The sequence below is a fragment of the Passer montanus genome, unplaced genomic scaffold (assembly GCF_014805655.1).
Source record: "Passer montanus isolate IOZ18808 unplaced genomic scaffold, ASM1480565v1 scaffold53, whole genome shotgun sequence".
In the NCBI taxonomy this organism is placed as follows: Eukaryota; Metazoa; Chordata; class Aves; order Passeriformes; family Passeridae; genus Passer; species Passer montanus.
Window position 1 is genome coordinate 5,513,947 of NW_024370263.1, and position 15,379 is coordinate 5,529,325.

The 15,379-nt window shown below is 40.4% G+C and overlaps 1 protein-coding gene across 6 annotated transcripts; it reads left to right on the top strand.

The window, feature by feature from the left end:
• The first annotated feature begins 198 nt into the window (after window positions 1-198).
• On the top strand, window positions 199-11,741 carry ZCCHC8 (zinc finger CCHC-type containing 8). 6 transcript variants are annotated; one of them, XM_039724288.1, is made up of 14 exons: window positions 199-394; window positions 1,143-1,185; window positions 1,942-2,016; window positions 2,500-2,605; window positions 3,318-3,395; window positions 3,713-3,816; window positions 5,186-5,251; window positions 6,218-6,281; window positions 6,395-6,537; window positions 7,230-7,372; window positions 8,083-8,198; window positions 8,906-8,989; window positions 9,425-9,539; window positions 10,252-11,741. In XM_039724288.1, exons 1-14 carry the CDS (start codon window positions 232-234, stop codon window positions 11,052-11,054), a joined length of 2,103 nt encoding a protein of 700 aa, XP_039580222.1. In that variant the 5' UTR covers window positions 199-231; the 3' UTR covers window positions 11,055-11,741. The 6 variants fall into 6 exon arrangements, with proteins under 6 accessions (XP_039580222.1, XP_039580223.1, XP_039580227.1 ...); XM_039724289.1 differs by having other exon boundaries at window positions 6,221-6,281; XM_039724291.1 differs by lacking the exons at window positions 199-394; window positions 1,143-1,185; window positions 1,942-2,016; ... (1 more) ...; window positions 3,318-3,395; window positions 3,713-3,816 and adding an exon at window positions 4,005-4,023 and having other exon boundaries at window positions 5,160-5,251; window positions 6,221-6,281.
• Window positions 11,742-15,379: the final 3,638 nt, after the last annotated feature.

Here is a 15,379-nt window from a genome sequence, read left to right on the forward strand (position 1 = left end):
TGGAGGCAGGAGCGCGTCCTCCATTGTGAGTACGAGCAGCGCTGCGGCCCGGCTTTAGCGCCGCGCCGCCTACACCTCCCAGCGTGCACCGCGCCTCTTGGTCCCCTGGGCTCTGTGGCCGGCCGCCGCGATGCACGCTGGGAGTTGTAGTCCGCGGCGTGCGACGTCCCGCCCGCCCCGCGTTTCCCGCCGCCCTTTGCCCCCCGCCCCGCCCTTCCTGCGGCGGCCAAGATGGCGGCGGAGGTGGACTTCGGGGACCGCGAGCTCTTCGGGCAGCTGGAGGGCGAGCCCGGGCCGCCCTCGCCGCCCGCCCTGCAGGAGCCGGACCCGCTGCTGCAGCTCTACGAGCGGCTGCGCGACCGCGACGAGACCGTGCAGCGCCTGCGGGCGGAGAATATCCTGGCGGGAGAGGCAGGGCCCGCGGCGGGCGCGGAGGCGGGCGCGCCGCTGCCGCCCGTTCCCTTCCGGGCCAGCCGCTCCCGGCCCTCAGGGGCTGCGCTCCTGCCCGGGCTGCGGCACCGAACCCTCGGGCTCCGCCGGGGCTCCGGGGGGAGAGGCTGAGCTGGGCGGTGCGGGAGCTCCGGCTGCTCCCGGCTCCCTCAGAGCACGTTTTCCGTGGAAACTTTTATCCCCGAGCGGCCGGGCTCGGTGCGGGGTGCGGGCCCGGCTGTTGAAACGGCTCTCACTGGTTCTGCCTTTTAACTCAGTACGAATAATTACAAATAGTTCAGTTGTGACAGGTTTTCTAAAGGGTTTTTGGGTTTGCCGCTGCAGCAGAGTGGAATTTGAAACGTGTTATGATTTATTTCCCATTTACAAGTACATACCATTACCTTTCTTTTCATGATGATCACAGATATTTATAAAATAAAATACTATGAATCTGTTAATATAATCATTGCATGTATTGAATGGCACTATTTGGATTGTCACAGCTAGTCCTCTTTTCATTTTTTTTCCCCTTTTTTTCCAATTTGTTATGTTTCTCCAGCAACAGGTGGGTTTTTAAATAATCCCTGGGCAGTGAAAGGGAAGGACTCAAACCCCTTTTGTTGTTCTGTGAAACTCTTGCTCAGTTTTCTTGCCTTGGGTGTGGGTTTGTGTCTTCCAAAGAAAATCATAGTCCTTAACAATAAGTTAACATCAGGAACTTAAAAGGAAGCTGAGAATTCTGACTCGTCCTAGGTATGTTAATGCTGACTTGAAACACTGTATGAATTATATGGAAAGAAGATACTTATATTGTATATATAAATACAGTTTATCTAAGACAAAAGCTGTCTGTGGTAACAATCTGCCAGGTCTTGTTTCCATGTCCCAATCCCTGTTCAGGTGTTGGGCTTCTAAAATGCCATTCCAGTTCCTGAAAAGTTCTTTGGAGTTGATTAGCAGGAACTCAGTTGGTGTTGCTGTAACTTTTATTTATTTGTGTGTATCTGTTTAATGAAACTCCCTTGGTCTTGTTTCCATGTCCCAATCCCTGTTCAGGTGTTGGGCTTCTAAAATGCCATTCCAGTTCCTGAAAAGTTCTTTGGAGTTGATTAGCAGGAACTCAGTTGGTGTTGCTGTTAACTTTTATTTATTTGTGTGTATCTGGGTCTTCAGGGAACCAGTTTTGATGTATAAGTTCAGCAGTGAGAAAAAATTACACTCAAATGGTTGAATGAATTGTAGTTAGAAGGTTGTGTAAGTTTATTGAAATTATAATATCAGAAAGAGAATTGAATTAAATATTTCTGTAGTTTGGGTGGATGTTTTGTTCTCCTTCCACCTCACACCAACCTGCTTTGCTTAAGAGGATAATTTCTGTTAAGTGGACTTAAAAATACAGATTTTTGTATTGACCAAACCTTCCTCCCCCTGCGGGGTCCAGCCTGAGCTGTGCTAAAACTGGTGGGGAATATTTCCTGTACCCACTGTCTGTGTTCTGTGCTGTTCCAGTGGAATCTCCGTGGAAAACCCCAAAGTTGATGGACCTCTGTTGCAGATTTTATTTATGAACAATGTCATTACTAAGTAAGTATGAAAAAATGGGGAAATGGGGGCTTTTTTTTTTGTTTGTTTGGATCTAACAGTGCTGTGCCCAGATTGTGGATGTAGATTTTATTCAGTAACATGAACTATGGAAAGCTTGGAGGGGAGAAGGGATAAGGGGCAGTGTGCCAGAGTTGTGTTCCTCAACAATATCTGCTTTGGCCATGAAGTGAAGGGAGACTTCCAGGAGCTTGGAGTGAGTCTGAAGAGCAGCTTGAATTTCAGGAATGTTGTGGGTAAAACAGAAGAAATTAATTTTTCCCTGCCTCTGGGTTGATTTTTTGCCACACTCTTGTCCTCTCAAAATCAGATTGCATTTGTGTTGGTGGGGGTTGAGAGGGGGCAATAAAGAATTGGATTTTCACCTTTTCTCAGTTATTTAGTGAATGATAAGTGCTTAAGAAAAGAGATAGCTTGCCTTTGTTTCAGCTTTGCTCAAGTCTTCATCTCTCTGCTTAATTTCAGGCGATATCATCAAGAAATTGAAGATTTTATTTATAGTTTAGTTCAAAAATATGAAGAGCAGAAGAAAAGTGAACAAGAAAAATCACACTTGAATGCTAAACCACAGGTACTTTAAAACAAATTGTTTTAAACAACATTGTTACAGAATGCTGCTTCTCCATCCCTGTAATGAGAATAATGAAATATTGCACTGTTAAACAGTGACAAAAATCAAATTAAGTAGATGTCAAATAAATGTTTTACAACTGTTTGTTCCAAAAAATAGAGAGAAAGGAAAGAGCCTTTCTGCCCATGAAAATGCTTCTTGAAAATTGTCCCTAGTGAAATTTCAGTGAAACAAAATTAATTTAATTAACTATCAGTGAAAGAAAATTATTAAATTAATTAAGTTGGTTTAAATAATTAAGAAGAAAGCTTCATGTATCTTCTGGTAGTGTTTGGCCCAACTCCAAGTATATATAAGAAAACAGAAGAACAACAGAATCTGAAAATTTACCCTTTCTCTTCCTGGTTTAAAATTTTTATTCTTAACTCAGCATTTACTTTGAGCGAAAGTGGAATGGCACATTTCTCTCTGTCTTTCCCTTGGCTTTTTTGCTGAGAATGAAAATGTAATTTTGCAGTGTGTTTCTCATCAAGAAAGCCTTGCAAAGGAGCTGTGTCATGCTTTGGGCTGTGGGAAGCTTCATGACTGACGTGGACATCTCCATCCTGCTCTTGGTGGAAGGGGAGAAGCTGCACCCCTCATTCTGTGCCTTTTACGTCACTAATTCAGGTTGATTGAAGTGAATTCTTTTTGGTTTTGCTTTCCCTGTCAGCCCTCCAGCATTGTTTTGGAAGAGGACTCTAAAGGAACCAGCTCAAGTTCTGCTAAAAAAGTGAAAGAAGCTTTTAGTGTAAGTTTTTGACTGTGCTCTTCCATGGTAGGTCTGACTCTTCACTCTCCACATTGACTGTACACTGCCATTAAAATAAGATCTCTTAATTGCTGTTATTACACTGATAAATTAAATTTAAATTCAGCATGTTTGGGCTACAGCAGTGCAAAAAAAATCTTATGTATACAGGTTTGGGCTTGTATTAATTGTAAATTCTTAGAGAATGGGGGAAAAAAGCCTGGAAGTGTTTGAAGCACTGTAAATTTCTAGAAATGCTACCAATCTCACCTAAGTACTGACACATTTCTGACAATTCTCTGACTTTTTTTCTGCAGGTTGTAGGAAGTGTTCTGTATTTTACCAATTTTTGTCTCGATAAACTGGGACAGCCAATTTTAAATGAGAATCCACAGCTGACAGAAGGATGGGAAATACCTAAGTATCCTGTTTGCTAAAACACCTTTCTTTTTTCCATGTGTCAAATCCAAAGAATTCCAGTGGGTAAATTGAACTCAAATTCTCTTCAGTGGATTGTGTGTTTCTAGCAAAACCATACCACTCATTATAGATGGGAAAATACCTAAGTATCCTGTTTGCTAAAACACCTTTCTTTTTTCCATGTGTCAAATCCAAAGAATTCCAGTGGGTAAATTGAACTCAAATTCTCTTCAGTGGATTGTGTTTCTAGCAAAACCATACCAGTCATTATAGATGGGGTGATTTAATGAGTCATTAATGGCTTTTTTATTCAAAACAAATAAGTATTTTGATATAATTGACCTGCTGATTGCTATCCTGAGAGTGAATGCCTTATCTCCATAAATCTTGGGAATTTTGGGATTTCCTTGTCCCTCATCAGGTTTGGAATGACAGCTCATTGCAGATTGAATAAGTATTCTCCCTCCATAAAATCTACTCTTTGGGAGAAGAAAAGGGTTTGGGAAGCTCAGACAGGCTGTGAAATGCTTTTTTCCAAATTAAATTTTAAAATTTAATTATGGTATGCTCTTAACATGCATCCATTTTAAAGCTGGTTCTTTGTTGCTTATTAAGGGCAATGTTTAAAAAGTGGAATTGAGGGAAATGCTGAAGAAGCTGGGAAATGTTGAAATGTTTTTTAATATTGATGTCTTCCATGACAAAAGAAATTGGACAAGGAATTTCTCAAGTAACAGCATCCCCCCTGGCTTCCAGTGTTGTTTCTGTCCTGGAAGGACTCAGGACAAGAAGCAGTTTCAGAGTTCATTTCTGCAATATCCAGTTCTTAAGCTTGTAATTAAGATCATGTCAGTGTTAGAAAATTACTGGTATCTGAACATCAATTGCAAATTTACAATCTCCCAAACTCTGGGTGAAGGAAGTAGATGCCTGATGGGAATTTCTCCTTAAATGCCACATTAATTGTGGCTGAAGTGATTCTGAGTGAAATCAAGCACTGGCTTCTAAACCACCACAGTACTGCTCTCAGTGAACCTGTCATTTTGAAACTCTATCAAAGTGTGGTTTAATAAGATTACTGTGAAACATTTCGGAATTATTATCTGGAAATTTCTGCCTGTTGTAGTTTTAGCAAGTGCTGATAAAGTATGGGGTAGAAATTTGTAGGAGGAAGCAGCAAAAGCTCACTTTAGCAAATACTTTATAGGTTATATATAGGTTATACTCAGGACTTCATATCAAGGAGCCATTTGTAACTTAATGCAGCTAAGTCAGTGTTCTGTTCAAAGCACTATTCAGTGTTCATTGGTATTTTAAACAAAATTGAAATTTTGCTTCATCCAGTAGCAGTTCCTTATTGAAATCTAAAGATATCAGCAAGTTTTCAGCCAGATTCTCTCCCTAGATGGACAAGAAATACAAGTAAAACCCAAAAGGTTTGTATTATTCTTAAATGTAAAGTTTTGAGCTGAAAAGTTCAAATGCACTCTGTGATTATTGCCCAGTTAATAAACCCTTGGACATACTTGAGCAATATTTAAATTAAATAAGCCAGAGCTGAGCGTTGCAGTCAGTGAATCTGTCTTTTTATTGAGTTTCTTTAGGAAGGGCCTAAAGTCAGTGAAAACTTTCTGAATTTTTTTACTTAGTTCTTCTGTTTCTTGTCTTTTTAGTGCTTGGTTTGTCTTCCTTGCACTGGTGTTGTGTCATGGTTACTGTTCTGTAGAACAACTCCTGTCTGACTTATTTGATAGATTTTTAAGACAGGCTGATCTGAGAGTTGATGGTGTAGTTTTTGTGGGAGGTCAGAAGTGAAGGAAATTCAGTTTCCAGCTGGAGTTACCTTGGACACTTTTTGTCTCCACTTCTGGTTCCCATCCTAATTCAGTAAAAATGAATGTTCAGAAAATAAATCTTCCTCTAAAATCTTGGTATTTCACCCCAGTAATATTGCAAATGTTTCCTGCCATGGTGTGAATTCACAAGGAAGATTTAAGTTGAAGCCAGCTGCAGTTCCATTCCAGGTTTTCAGGGCAGTTTCACAAAATGAATTACTTGAAACTGTGGGCCAGGACTTTCCAAAGAAATGTTTGTGCTCTGCTGTTTGTTTCTGCTGATTCCCAGTATTGTGGAAGGGATCAGATGACACCATTTCCTATTTCCCTCTGCCCTTTCCTCCTTTCCAGTGTTCTCCTTAGCACTGTGCAATCAGCAATATTCTCCAGTTAAGGACTGATATAAGTTTAAAAGGAGCAGAAGACAGCACATGACATCAGCAGTCTTTGCTTTTGGTTTTGCCTTTCTCAAGTCTAAACCTTAAAATCTGTCAAGAATGAAAATAATTAGGTGTATTTAACATTGCAGAGTTGTTTTCAGGTTTAATTTGTTGTGCATTTTTCAAGCAGGCCCAAACCTCATTGTTTCAATTGTGGTTCTGAAGACCATCAAATGAAGGACTGCCCAAAGGTAAAGTCACCAGCATTCCAAAGCCTGCTGCTCTCCAAGCTTGGTGTTGGGTGAAGGAGTGCATAAATTGTGAGTTGTCCAACTCTAAACTTCCCAATTGTGTTATCTTTAAGCCACGAAATGCAGCTCGTATAAATGAGAAGAGAAAGGAGTTTTTGGAAGCTTGTGGTGATTCGAGCAATCAGAATTTTCAGCAGCGTTACCATGCAGAAGAAGTAGAAGAGAGGTTTGGAAAATTTAAGCCAGGAGTAATTAGGTATCTCTTTTCTTTCCATTTGCTTTTCTGGAATACATCTTCTGCCTTTGGAGTGCCAGATTTTAATTGCCAGTTTATTAAGTCCACCTGCTGCTCTTAAGTCTTATGTTAGAATTTGTTAAATAGAATTTGAATAAATTGTAGAGATAGATATCTTTCAAATGAAAACTCACTGCTGGCTTGACAGTCCTACCCTTTCTCTAATGCAGGGTGATAAATATTACTCTTTGACTTCTCAAATTGTATTATATTCCCACTAAAAATGTATTCAAAAGTCTGCACATTTTGAGCTTTGAGTGTCCCTTCCTCTCTGTTCAAAGTGTTCAGAGAAATCATAGTATTGTGTGGCAGTCTCCAAAAAAATCACCAGTAAATTCATGTCAAGGTCCACCCTTCCTGTTGATAGCTGCAGTCAAGGCCAGGAGTCAGAAGCAGCAGGTCAAGTATGTTTTTCTTGGTGTAGAATTAAATCTAATAAAGTGTTTAAGCATATCAGCAAGGCAAAAAGTTCTGTTTAATATCAGATCTGATCTTCATTTATACCTGAGGTGGAAATACAACACACTTTGAGCTACAACTCAGCTATTTTACCTTGACAGCTGAAAACTCCACAAAACATTCCTAACCTTTTGTCACCAATTAAGGGATTTTTCTGGATGCCATTTTGTCTTCTGTTTGCTTTCTTGGCTCAGTGGGGTCCTTCAGGATGCCCTTGGTGTGACAGACAAGAGCCTGCCCCCGTTCATTTACCGCATGCGGCAGCTGGGCTACCCCCCGGGCTGGCTCAAGGAGGCTGAGATGGAGCACTCAGGGCTGGCTCTGTATGATGGCAAAGGTGAGCACTGTGGGGCTGGCATGCAGCTTTGCTGTGGGGCTGTGTGCTGGCTGCATCCTCCTCAGGAGATAATGCAGTGACTGGTTTGTAAACCTTCATCTCCCTCGTGGAAGGGTGAGAAAATTGCAAATCAAGTCATTTTATTAAAGTAAAAATACACCTTTTATCAGCTGTGATGTAACAACAAAATAAATTCCATCATGGTTGTGTTGCAAAGATGGGAAACTGTCCGTGGGATTTCACTGTTGGAACCTGGAGTTGTGAAATTGCAAGACTTGCAGATTTCTTCTTGTCCAATTTCCTCTCCCCTTTTCTCTTATTTTTCATTGGAGAAGCCATAGTCCTCAAAAAATTGCTCTTACACAGGAACAAACCCACTAGCAAGCAAACAACACATTCCTTGGAACCTAACTTAAGTAATTGACCATGTTTTTGCTAATGAGCATTTTTTTTGCTGCATCTCACAACAGTCCTGATGCCAGATTCTGAGGGTGGCAGTGGTACATGAAGAGCAGTTGTGTAGGAATACCCAGTTAGGTTTCTAGGGAGGTTTCATGCATGTATCTGATGGATTTTGTCAGTGTTCCTGCCTCTCTGGATTTCAAAACCTTCTATCAGTACTTCCATTCCAAACTCCTGTTCTTAAATCCTGTGGATTTTTTTCAGTGGCGTTCTTAATTAACATCAATAATAATTAAATTCCATTATAGGTGAAGTTGAAGCAGAAGATGAGGGCTCTCCCCGGCCCAAACGTGTCACTTATGATGTGTCCAAGTTGATAAATTACCCAGGTTTTAATATATCCACTCCCAGTGGGATCCCAGATGTAAGTAGCTTTCTCTGCCTTCTAAACAATGTGCTGAGTGCCAGGAATTGCTTTTGGCCAAGAGTTAATGTTTTGTATCTGCATCTGACAATTCCCTTTTAAGAGTTTCTTCTTTTTAAGCCCTTGTTTTGGGGCTGGGGGTTGTAATTAAGGTGACAACTGATACTTGTCTTGATTCTTGTGCTAGGGTCTGACAGTGCTTCTGTGAGCATTATTTCCATTATGAGACCAACAGGAGCCTAGAAAGATAGTTTGGTGTTTTTTAAACACAAAGCTTCACACATGAAGGGCTGATTTTTCTGTACTTGTAAATTTTCTGAATGTTCTTGGAATATGAAAATCACTGTGGGTGTTCCCATAATTATAATTTTGATCACAAAAATTACATCAGACCAGTGCACAACCCCTGCAAAGCTCTGTAACAACTGGAATTAAACAAGTCATAGCAGAAGAGCCACATAGTGAGTGCCCTCTTAAGCACAGAGCACCAAAGAAATCTCCTGTGGGTGCTGCACTTTCATCTTCAAAAGCATTTTAACCTCCTGTCAGTGAATTCCATCACTGCTCTGAATGCCTGAGCATTAAAAAGAAGCACTTGTGCATTAACACCTTTACATTTGCCCATTTAGTGTTTTTTCATTCAGTGTTATTAACTAATCATATGCAACATTATTTCTCTTTTCTCTTTTTTTTTCTTTTTGCTGTAGGAGTGGCAGATGTTTGGTTCCATCCCCATGCAGCCATCTCAACAGAAGGATGTTTTTGCTCACTACCTTTCTAATTATCAGGAGGTGAATATATCTTCTTGTTTTAAGAAACCCAATGTTTTCTTTTAGTTAGTGTAGGTCATGATGTTTTCTTGCTTTTATCTTCTTTCAGCACAAGGGGACAGACTTTATTGACCTAGTGAGGATGAAGTGCTCATCTGGCTTATCTGTTTTAACAAAAAATGGCTTCATGTTTAAAATTAATTCTGTTATTACACTTAATATAAGCAGATCCCGGTTGTGCAAAGATTTGTAAGCACTTTGGAAAAAAATTGCTCTGAATTTACACAGCCTGGAAGTTCCTGATTCCCCTAATAAATGAGAAGCTTGGTTTTCATGGCCATGGCATCCCTCAATGATTGCACAGTTACAAAAGTGCTTTAATTCTTACAGCTGGAAATGTTACTCTGTACAGTATAATACTAATTCTTTGTGGTTTTGTGGATAATTTCTCTGCAGCCAAGTCCAAAATCCAGCAGCAAAAGGGCTGCCCCTCAGTCAAAGTCCCGTCATTCCAAGCGACCAAGAGAAGAAACTTCAGAGGTAGCAGCAGCTGACATGGACCTGGACTCTGGTACAGTCACTCTGATTTTAGCTTTTTTTAGTTTCAACTTTATTTTCAAAGTAACTTGCTCTGAACTGGAATGTGAGAGTTCAAGGGAGAAGCCAGTGTGTTAGTATTTTGGTGGTAATTAAAGGTTGACAGACCAGCAGTGTCCTGCTGCAGTGGCATTTGCTGTGATTGTCACTGTGCTTTTTATATCTTCTAATACCAAGCAGGAGGTTTCAGGTGTGCTCAGAGCAATTGCAATGTTAAGTTAAAAATTCTGACCTCTTTACTTCAGGAGCATCCTAAAGAAATTTCTGTTAAGACCCCCAAATCCCTAAATATTTGGATGAAATAACATAAATTGCAAGCTTACAGCTTCTTAAAAATGAGGCAAACTCCAAGGAGGATTCGGTGTGAAGTGTGAGAACAGCTGGAGAAACTTCTGGCTTTCCTTTTGAAATCTGCCATGAGGAGTCCTTCAGTGGGTCTCAGTGTGGAATGGGTTTGTTCTTAATAACTTCAAGAGTAATTTTTTTTCCTTGAATGGCTGGCAGAGTTAAAATCCCAAAAAAGATAGCTTTGGTGGATATGAAAAGCCTCACAAAGCTTGTTCTGTCTCAGCTGAAAAACAAGGATGAGAAGACATAAATCTGGTAGTTAATCAGAACACTGGCACTTTGAATCTTGTCCTGGTTAGATTTCAGGTTCTAAAAGGTGTCTTTTAATCTCTTTGTAGATCTGGAAGGAGCACAGAGATCTCAAACTCCCAACAGTTTTCAGTTCCAACCTCCTCTGCCACCTGGATCTCCATCCGTGTCCACTCCTCCACCTGTGCCCCGAGGAACACCCCCACTCACACCCCCTCAGCCTTCCACCCCCACCCACTCTCCCCTCCCCAGGACTACCCCACCACCAAACTCTGCCAGTGACAGTCCTCAGCCCAAAATAGTGGACTCGGTGATGGATGAGGACACGCTGACCCTGGAGGAGCTGGAGGAGCAGCAGAGGTTAATCTGGGCAGCGCTGGAGCAGGCAGAGAGCACCAACAGTGACTCTGATATTCCTGTTGACACACCTTTAACTGGGAATTCCCTGACATCATCCCCAGCCAGGAATGAAGCAGATCTTGTTGCAGAAGTCAGGTCACCTGAGAAAGTGATCTCAGTGGAAACAGAGTTTACTGACATCAGTGAGCAGATCCCAGAAAATGAACATTCTCTAACCAGTCCCAATCTAGAGGGCAGTTTGCTTGACTTAAAGGAAAATCCTGATAATGCAGTTTCTGAAGGCCTGCTGGATGACACCCTGCCTGCTGCCAACCCCGAGGTTAATGAGGGGGAAAACACAGCTGGTAATAAAGTACCCACAAGCACTGGATCATCTGTGAAAAAATCTGGACTTGTTCCTGACATGAGCAAGTTTGCTGCAGGCATCACACCATTTGAGTTTGAAAATATGGCAGAATCAACTGGGGTTTATCTACGGATAAGAAGCCTGTTAAAAAACTCCCCAAGGAACCAGCAAAAGAAAAAGACTTGAATCTTAACTGGTCTTTTGTTTTCTTATATCCAAATCCCTTCTGTTTCCCCACCAGTTTTACAAACTCAGATAATCTCCCTCATCTTATGGAAAAGAGAAAATCTTGACAAATGCAGGTCTGTCCTATTCTTCCTTGGTGTTGAAGTCAGTGCAGGTTTCCATCTTGACCAGGACCACCAGTGCAGCCAGAAAATGTGGAATTTTCCCAAATTGCAAGCTTCCACTAAGGAATAACAGGACTGACAATTTGTTAAGACCATTTTATTTGCCAATACTCGAGACTCTAAAATGCAGAGTTTGTGGTTTGGTGTTCATTATTTTGGCTAAGATTTATATTGTCCTTGAGTTTCAGGTGGATTGGTGATTTTTTTAATATCTGTCCTTTGTACAATAATCTATACTTTATACATTTTGCTAATTACCCTGTAGATAAGTTTAATATATTCTGAATGTTTTTAAAAAGGTCCGATGTTAAGATTTCCCACATCAAAGTCCTGACAATTGGAAGAAAATAATTGGGGATTACAGTGCTATTTTCACCATTTCAAGTATTTTTATAAATTATTTATGTGGGTCTGTTTTAATTGCCACTGTATCTTTTGTAGCATCGTCCTTCATGTAAACTTGCTGTACAGACATGTTCGTGGTTGTCTACAGAGGTTTAATAAATGAGCTTTTAGCTAAAGAGCTTTTAATTGGAGTCCTGAGGCAGCAAAATGCTGGTTTTTGAAAATCAGCTGCTGAAGAAAATTGGGGAAACAAGCTGAGCAAAATGAATGAGTATAGTGAAATATTTTAAGAAGCTGTCAGCTTCAGGTTTTCTTAATCAAGAAACTGTTAAAATTCCCTTAGCTACTTAAACAGAACCTTGCCATAACATTCAGATTTCATCATCTGAAGAGCTGCCCACTTCTGAATGCTTAGAAATGTTATAATCATGCTGATTAATTGTTCTAACACTTTTTCTTTCTTGTCTCGGGAGGGAGCTGTGGCTGAAGCGACTGCACCTCGTTCAGTTGCCAAGAGAGGGAGCACTAGATTGATGTAAGCGTTTGTCCTTCCAGAAATGCAGGAAAAGTCTCCCCAGCCCCGTGTAAAGCAGAGTAAACCAAAGCATTTTCAAGTATCTAACAAAAAACTTGTGAAGGGGAATGTCTGTAAGGTAATGTTAGAGAGTGAACTTAATTCTTTCAGATTCTCAGCTTTGCAGTTAGTGCCTGTTGCCCAAAGATCTTTAACATACATGATACTGGTACACTTTGCATTTGAATCTCAAGGAGAACCCCAGACTTTTAGCAGTTAAAGCCTTTATTTATTTCTCTTTTTTTTTCTCCCTAAATTTACAGGAAAACAAAAGCAAAACCAAAGCACCTTTATGTGTGAATTTTGAGAGGCTGAAAAGTCTTTTTGCAGCATTTACCAGTTGAGTTTATTTGGTTGCATTTGGAAAGCAAGTCAAGGTAAATGTTCATTATATGTTCTAAAGTGAATGGTTTTTTTCTTCCTAGTTTATAGGAGAAATAGTATTTTTATAACATGAGTGAACAACAGAATAATGTGCTGTTTCCACACACATTTAAAGAAAGCTCTGTTGGGAAGCATAGGGAGGTGTGGCACTTTTTCCTCCTCCTGCCAAGGAGTTAAAAGGCAGTAATGACAGTTTACAGGAGCCTTTGTGTGCTGCCTCAGTGCCACGTGGGTGATAAAGGGGTGCAGGGCAGGAGGCGATGATTGCCGTGCACACCTTCTGGGTGTGTTGTGCTGCTCATGTTTGAAACATGCAGTTCCCTCACCACACCTTCAAGATCTGCTTTTAATGGCTCTTAGGAAATGTTGCTGCTTGAGTAGGACATGCAGCCTAAGCCAGAGGAGTGCTGGTGGTTTCTGTGAGCAAGGCAGGAGAGCACACAAGATAAAAATCATCTTTATGTGCTTGGAACCTTTCAGTGCTCTGTATGGTCCATGCTCAATCATCATTCCACATAATTAATTGGTCACAACAGATAAGCAAAACAGTTGTGACTAAAGTATTTTCATTTGTTATTCTTTTATCTTTCAAACTGCCATGTTATAAATGTTCCTGTAATGCTTGTTTTATTTCTTAAAATAATATTTTTATTATATGTTTTGATCTCAGAAAAGCAAGCAGGGACTGTTTAATTTCTGGATTTAATTTTAGTAATTTAATTTCAAATAAGGATAAATCATACAGAATTCCCTGAGAGCACTCAGAGGTATCTTTAAAATTATTCTTTTAAATCTTCCCTTTGGAATTGTCCTTTCTTTGGAGGTGGCAGTCACCACGGATAGTGCTGTGAGAAAACTGAACCAGTAAGTAGAACTCCTCCTGTATTTACCTCTGCTGTAGGACACAGTTAATTAGGGATGGGGAGTTATCTCTGCTGCTTCTCTCATGGTGAGGAATTCATTCATCTGCATCTCTTAGCTATTTATCTATAATTCACTGTTCTATCAAGTGCTACATATTGTTGCACTGAAGATGTTTGTAATTAGTGAGGTTTTTAATCTGTCAGCTGTAACCACTCAAATGGGTTTTGTATATTGAAACTGCAATCAGATCACACTCTCAAGTCCCAAGGAAAAGCTGAATAGCAAAGTATTTTGGGTCCTTTTAAGTGCCATTCCCATGGTGATGGGTGTGGCATAATAACCTAGATTAGAGCTTAGTAAAATGAATGAGTAATAAAATCTGTAATGAGGTGGGTATAGCATGAGCAGGCATCACTCACACTTTCCCACAGATTCCTGTTGGGTAGTCCTTGTGTTTATTTACAGCACTTGGAACACCAAAAATATTTTTAAATGCTCATGCACATCTAAAAAATCAAATCTCTGCAAGATATTCTGAGTATCAGTCAGGTGGGAAGTTGTGTCTTAAAAAGATCAAAATTTCTGACTCTAAATTTTTATAACCCAATTCACAGCGCTCAAAACGTCAAGAAAAGAGAAACAGCTGAGATTCTAGAAGATATCTGAAAGACATGGGAGCTGCTAAAAATAATTATTCCACTGCAAGCTCTGTGAGGCAGCATAGCTGGTAAAAAAAAAAAAAAGAAAAAGAGAAATGAAGAGGAGGAAAAAGCTCCAATGTAATCGCAGTGCTTCAGTTGCCATGGAAGCCCGTAGCACCTTCCTTCTGTGCCATGGCTGTGCTGCCCTGGGAAGGGGAAGGGAGTGCCACTGAGCATTGGTGCTGCTCCTACAGATACCGTGCAGAGTCATTGCTGCCTTTTGGGGGGTGGGAGGGGATGAGTCACAGGGAGGAATTGGTCGTGATTCCTGGAGCAGCTTTTAGAAAACAGGATGGATTTAATAGCCTGGTAATTACTGTGACAATTGGACACTTCCTAGACTTCAGACAGCTACAGCAGCAGAGATGTTACATAAGGTTTTTAGCAACATGTGTTTAGTTGTCACCCGTGACTGAATGAACATTTATTTACCCCTTCTTTAGAATTCAGCACTCAATAGGAACAGAATCCTTCTGCTTTGCTTCGCTGTAGGTGAGAATGCAGCTTTTATTGCTATTTACATAAGTGCTAGAATGATTTGCATCGTTATTAATAGACTGGTTCCTCAGTTATCAGGGAAATGAAACACTCATCAAGAGCAACATTATTGTTAATTTAAGTATCTTGTTTAAACCAGAATGCAGAAATTATTCTTTTTTCATTTGTTCAAGTACTGCTCTCCATTGTTTTACCCACGTTAGAGTAGAAAAAAATAATGTAAAATTGGATGAAAGCTTGTCTTGAGTAGCTCACCAAAGAACATGGGTTTGGAGAGGTTTTTCTTTTATTGCTCCTGGGTAGTCTGGCTGACCTGGGGAAGGGAAGCAGTAAGTACATGAGCAGTGAACAGGCTTCTTGCAGCCTTTACAGAAAAACTACAGAAAATAATAGTGCAAGTGCTGGGATTTTTGAAGCAGCACTTCTGAGATTAAAAAAAAAGCAATTAGCTGCCTTTTCTGTAGCAGATGTGACCATCAGTTCTGTATAGGAATTGCCAGATGTGCATATTGAAGAGATCATTCAGATGGAAAAAAAAATCTTTACTCAGAATTCTCATACTTGGGTGAATACATCCCATTGAATAGAAAATGGATTTCTTCTGTCAAGAGATCCTTACATTCAGTTCTTTAAGGACATTTTAGCTCTTTAGAAAGCTTCAGCAACCTTGGAGCCTTCACAAATCTGAAAAAGGGCAGAAACAACTGCAACTGGTGTTCCCACATTATTAAGAATTCTAATTTTAAAGAGCCTTGTGCTTGTGGCCAGGATGCCAGTAGTTATGTTGGCATCCTG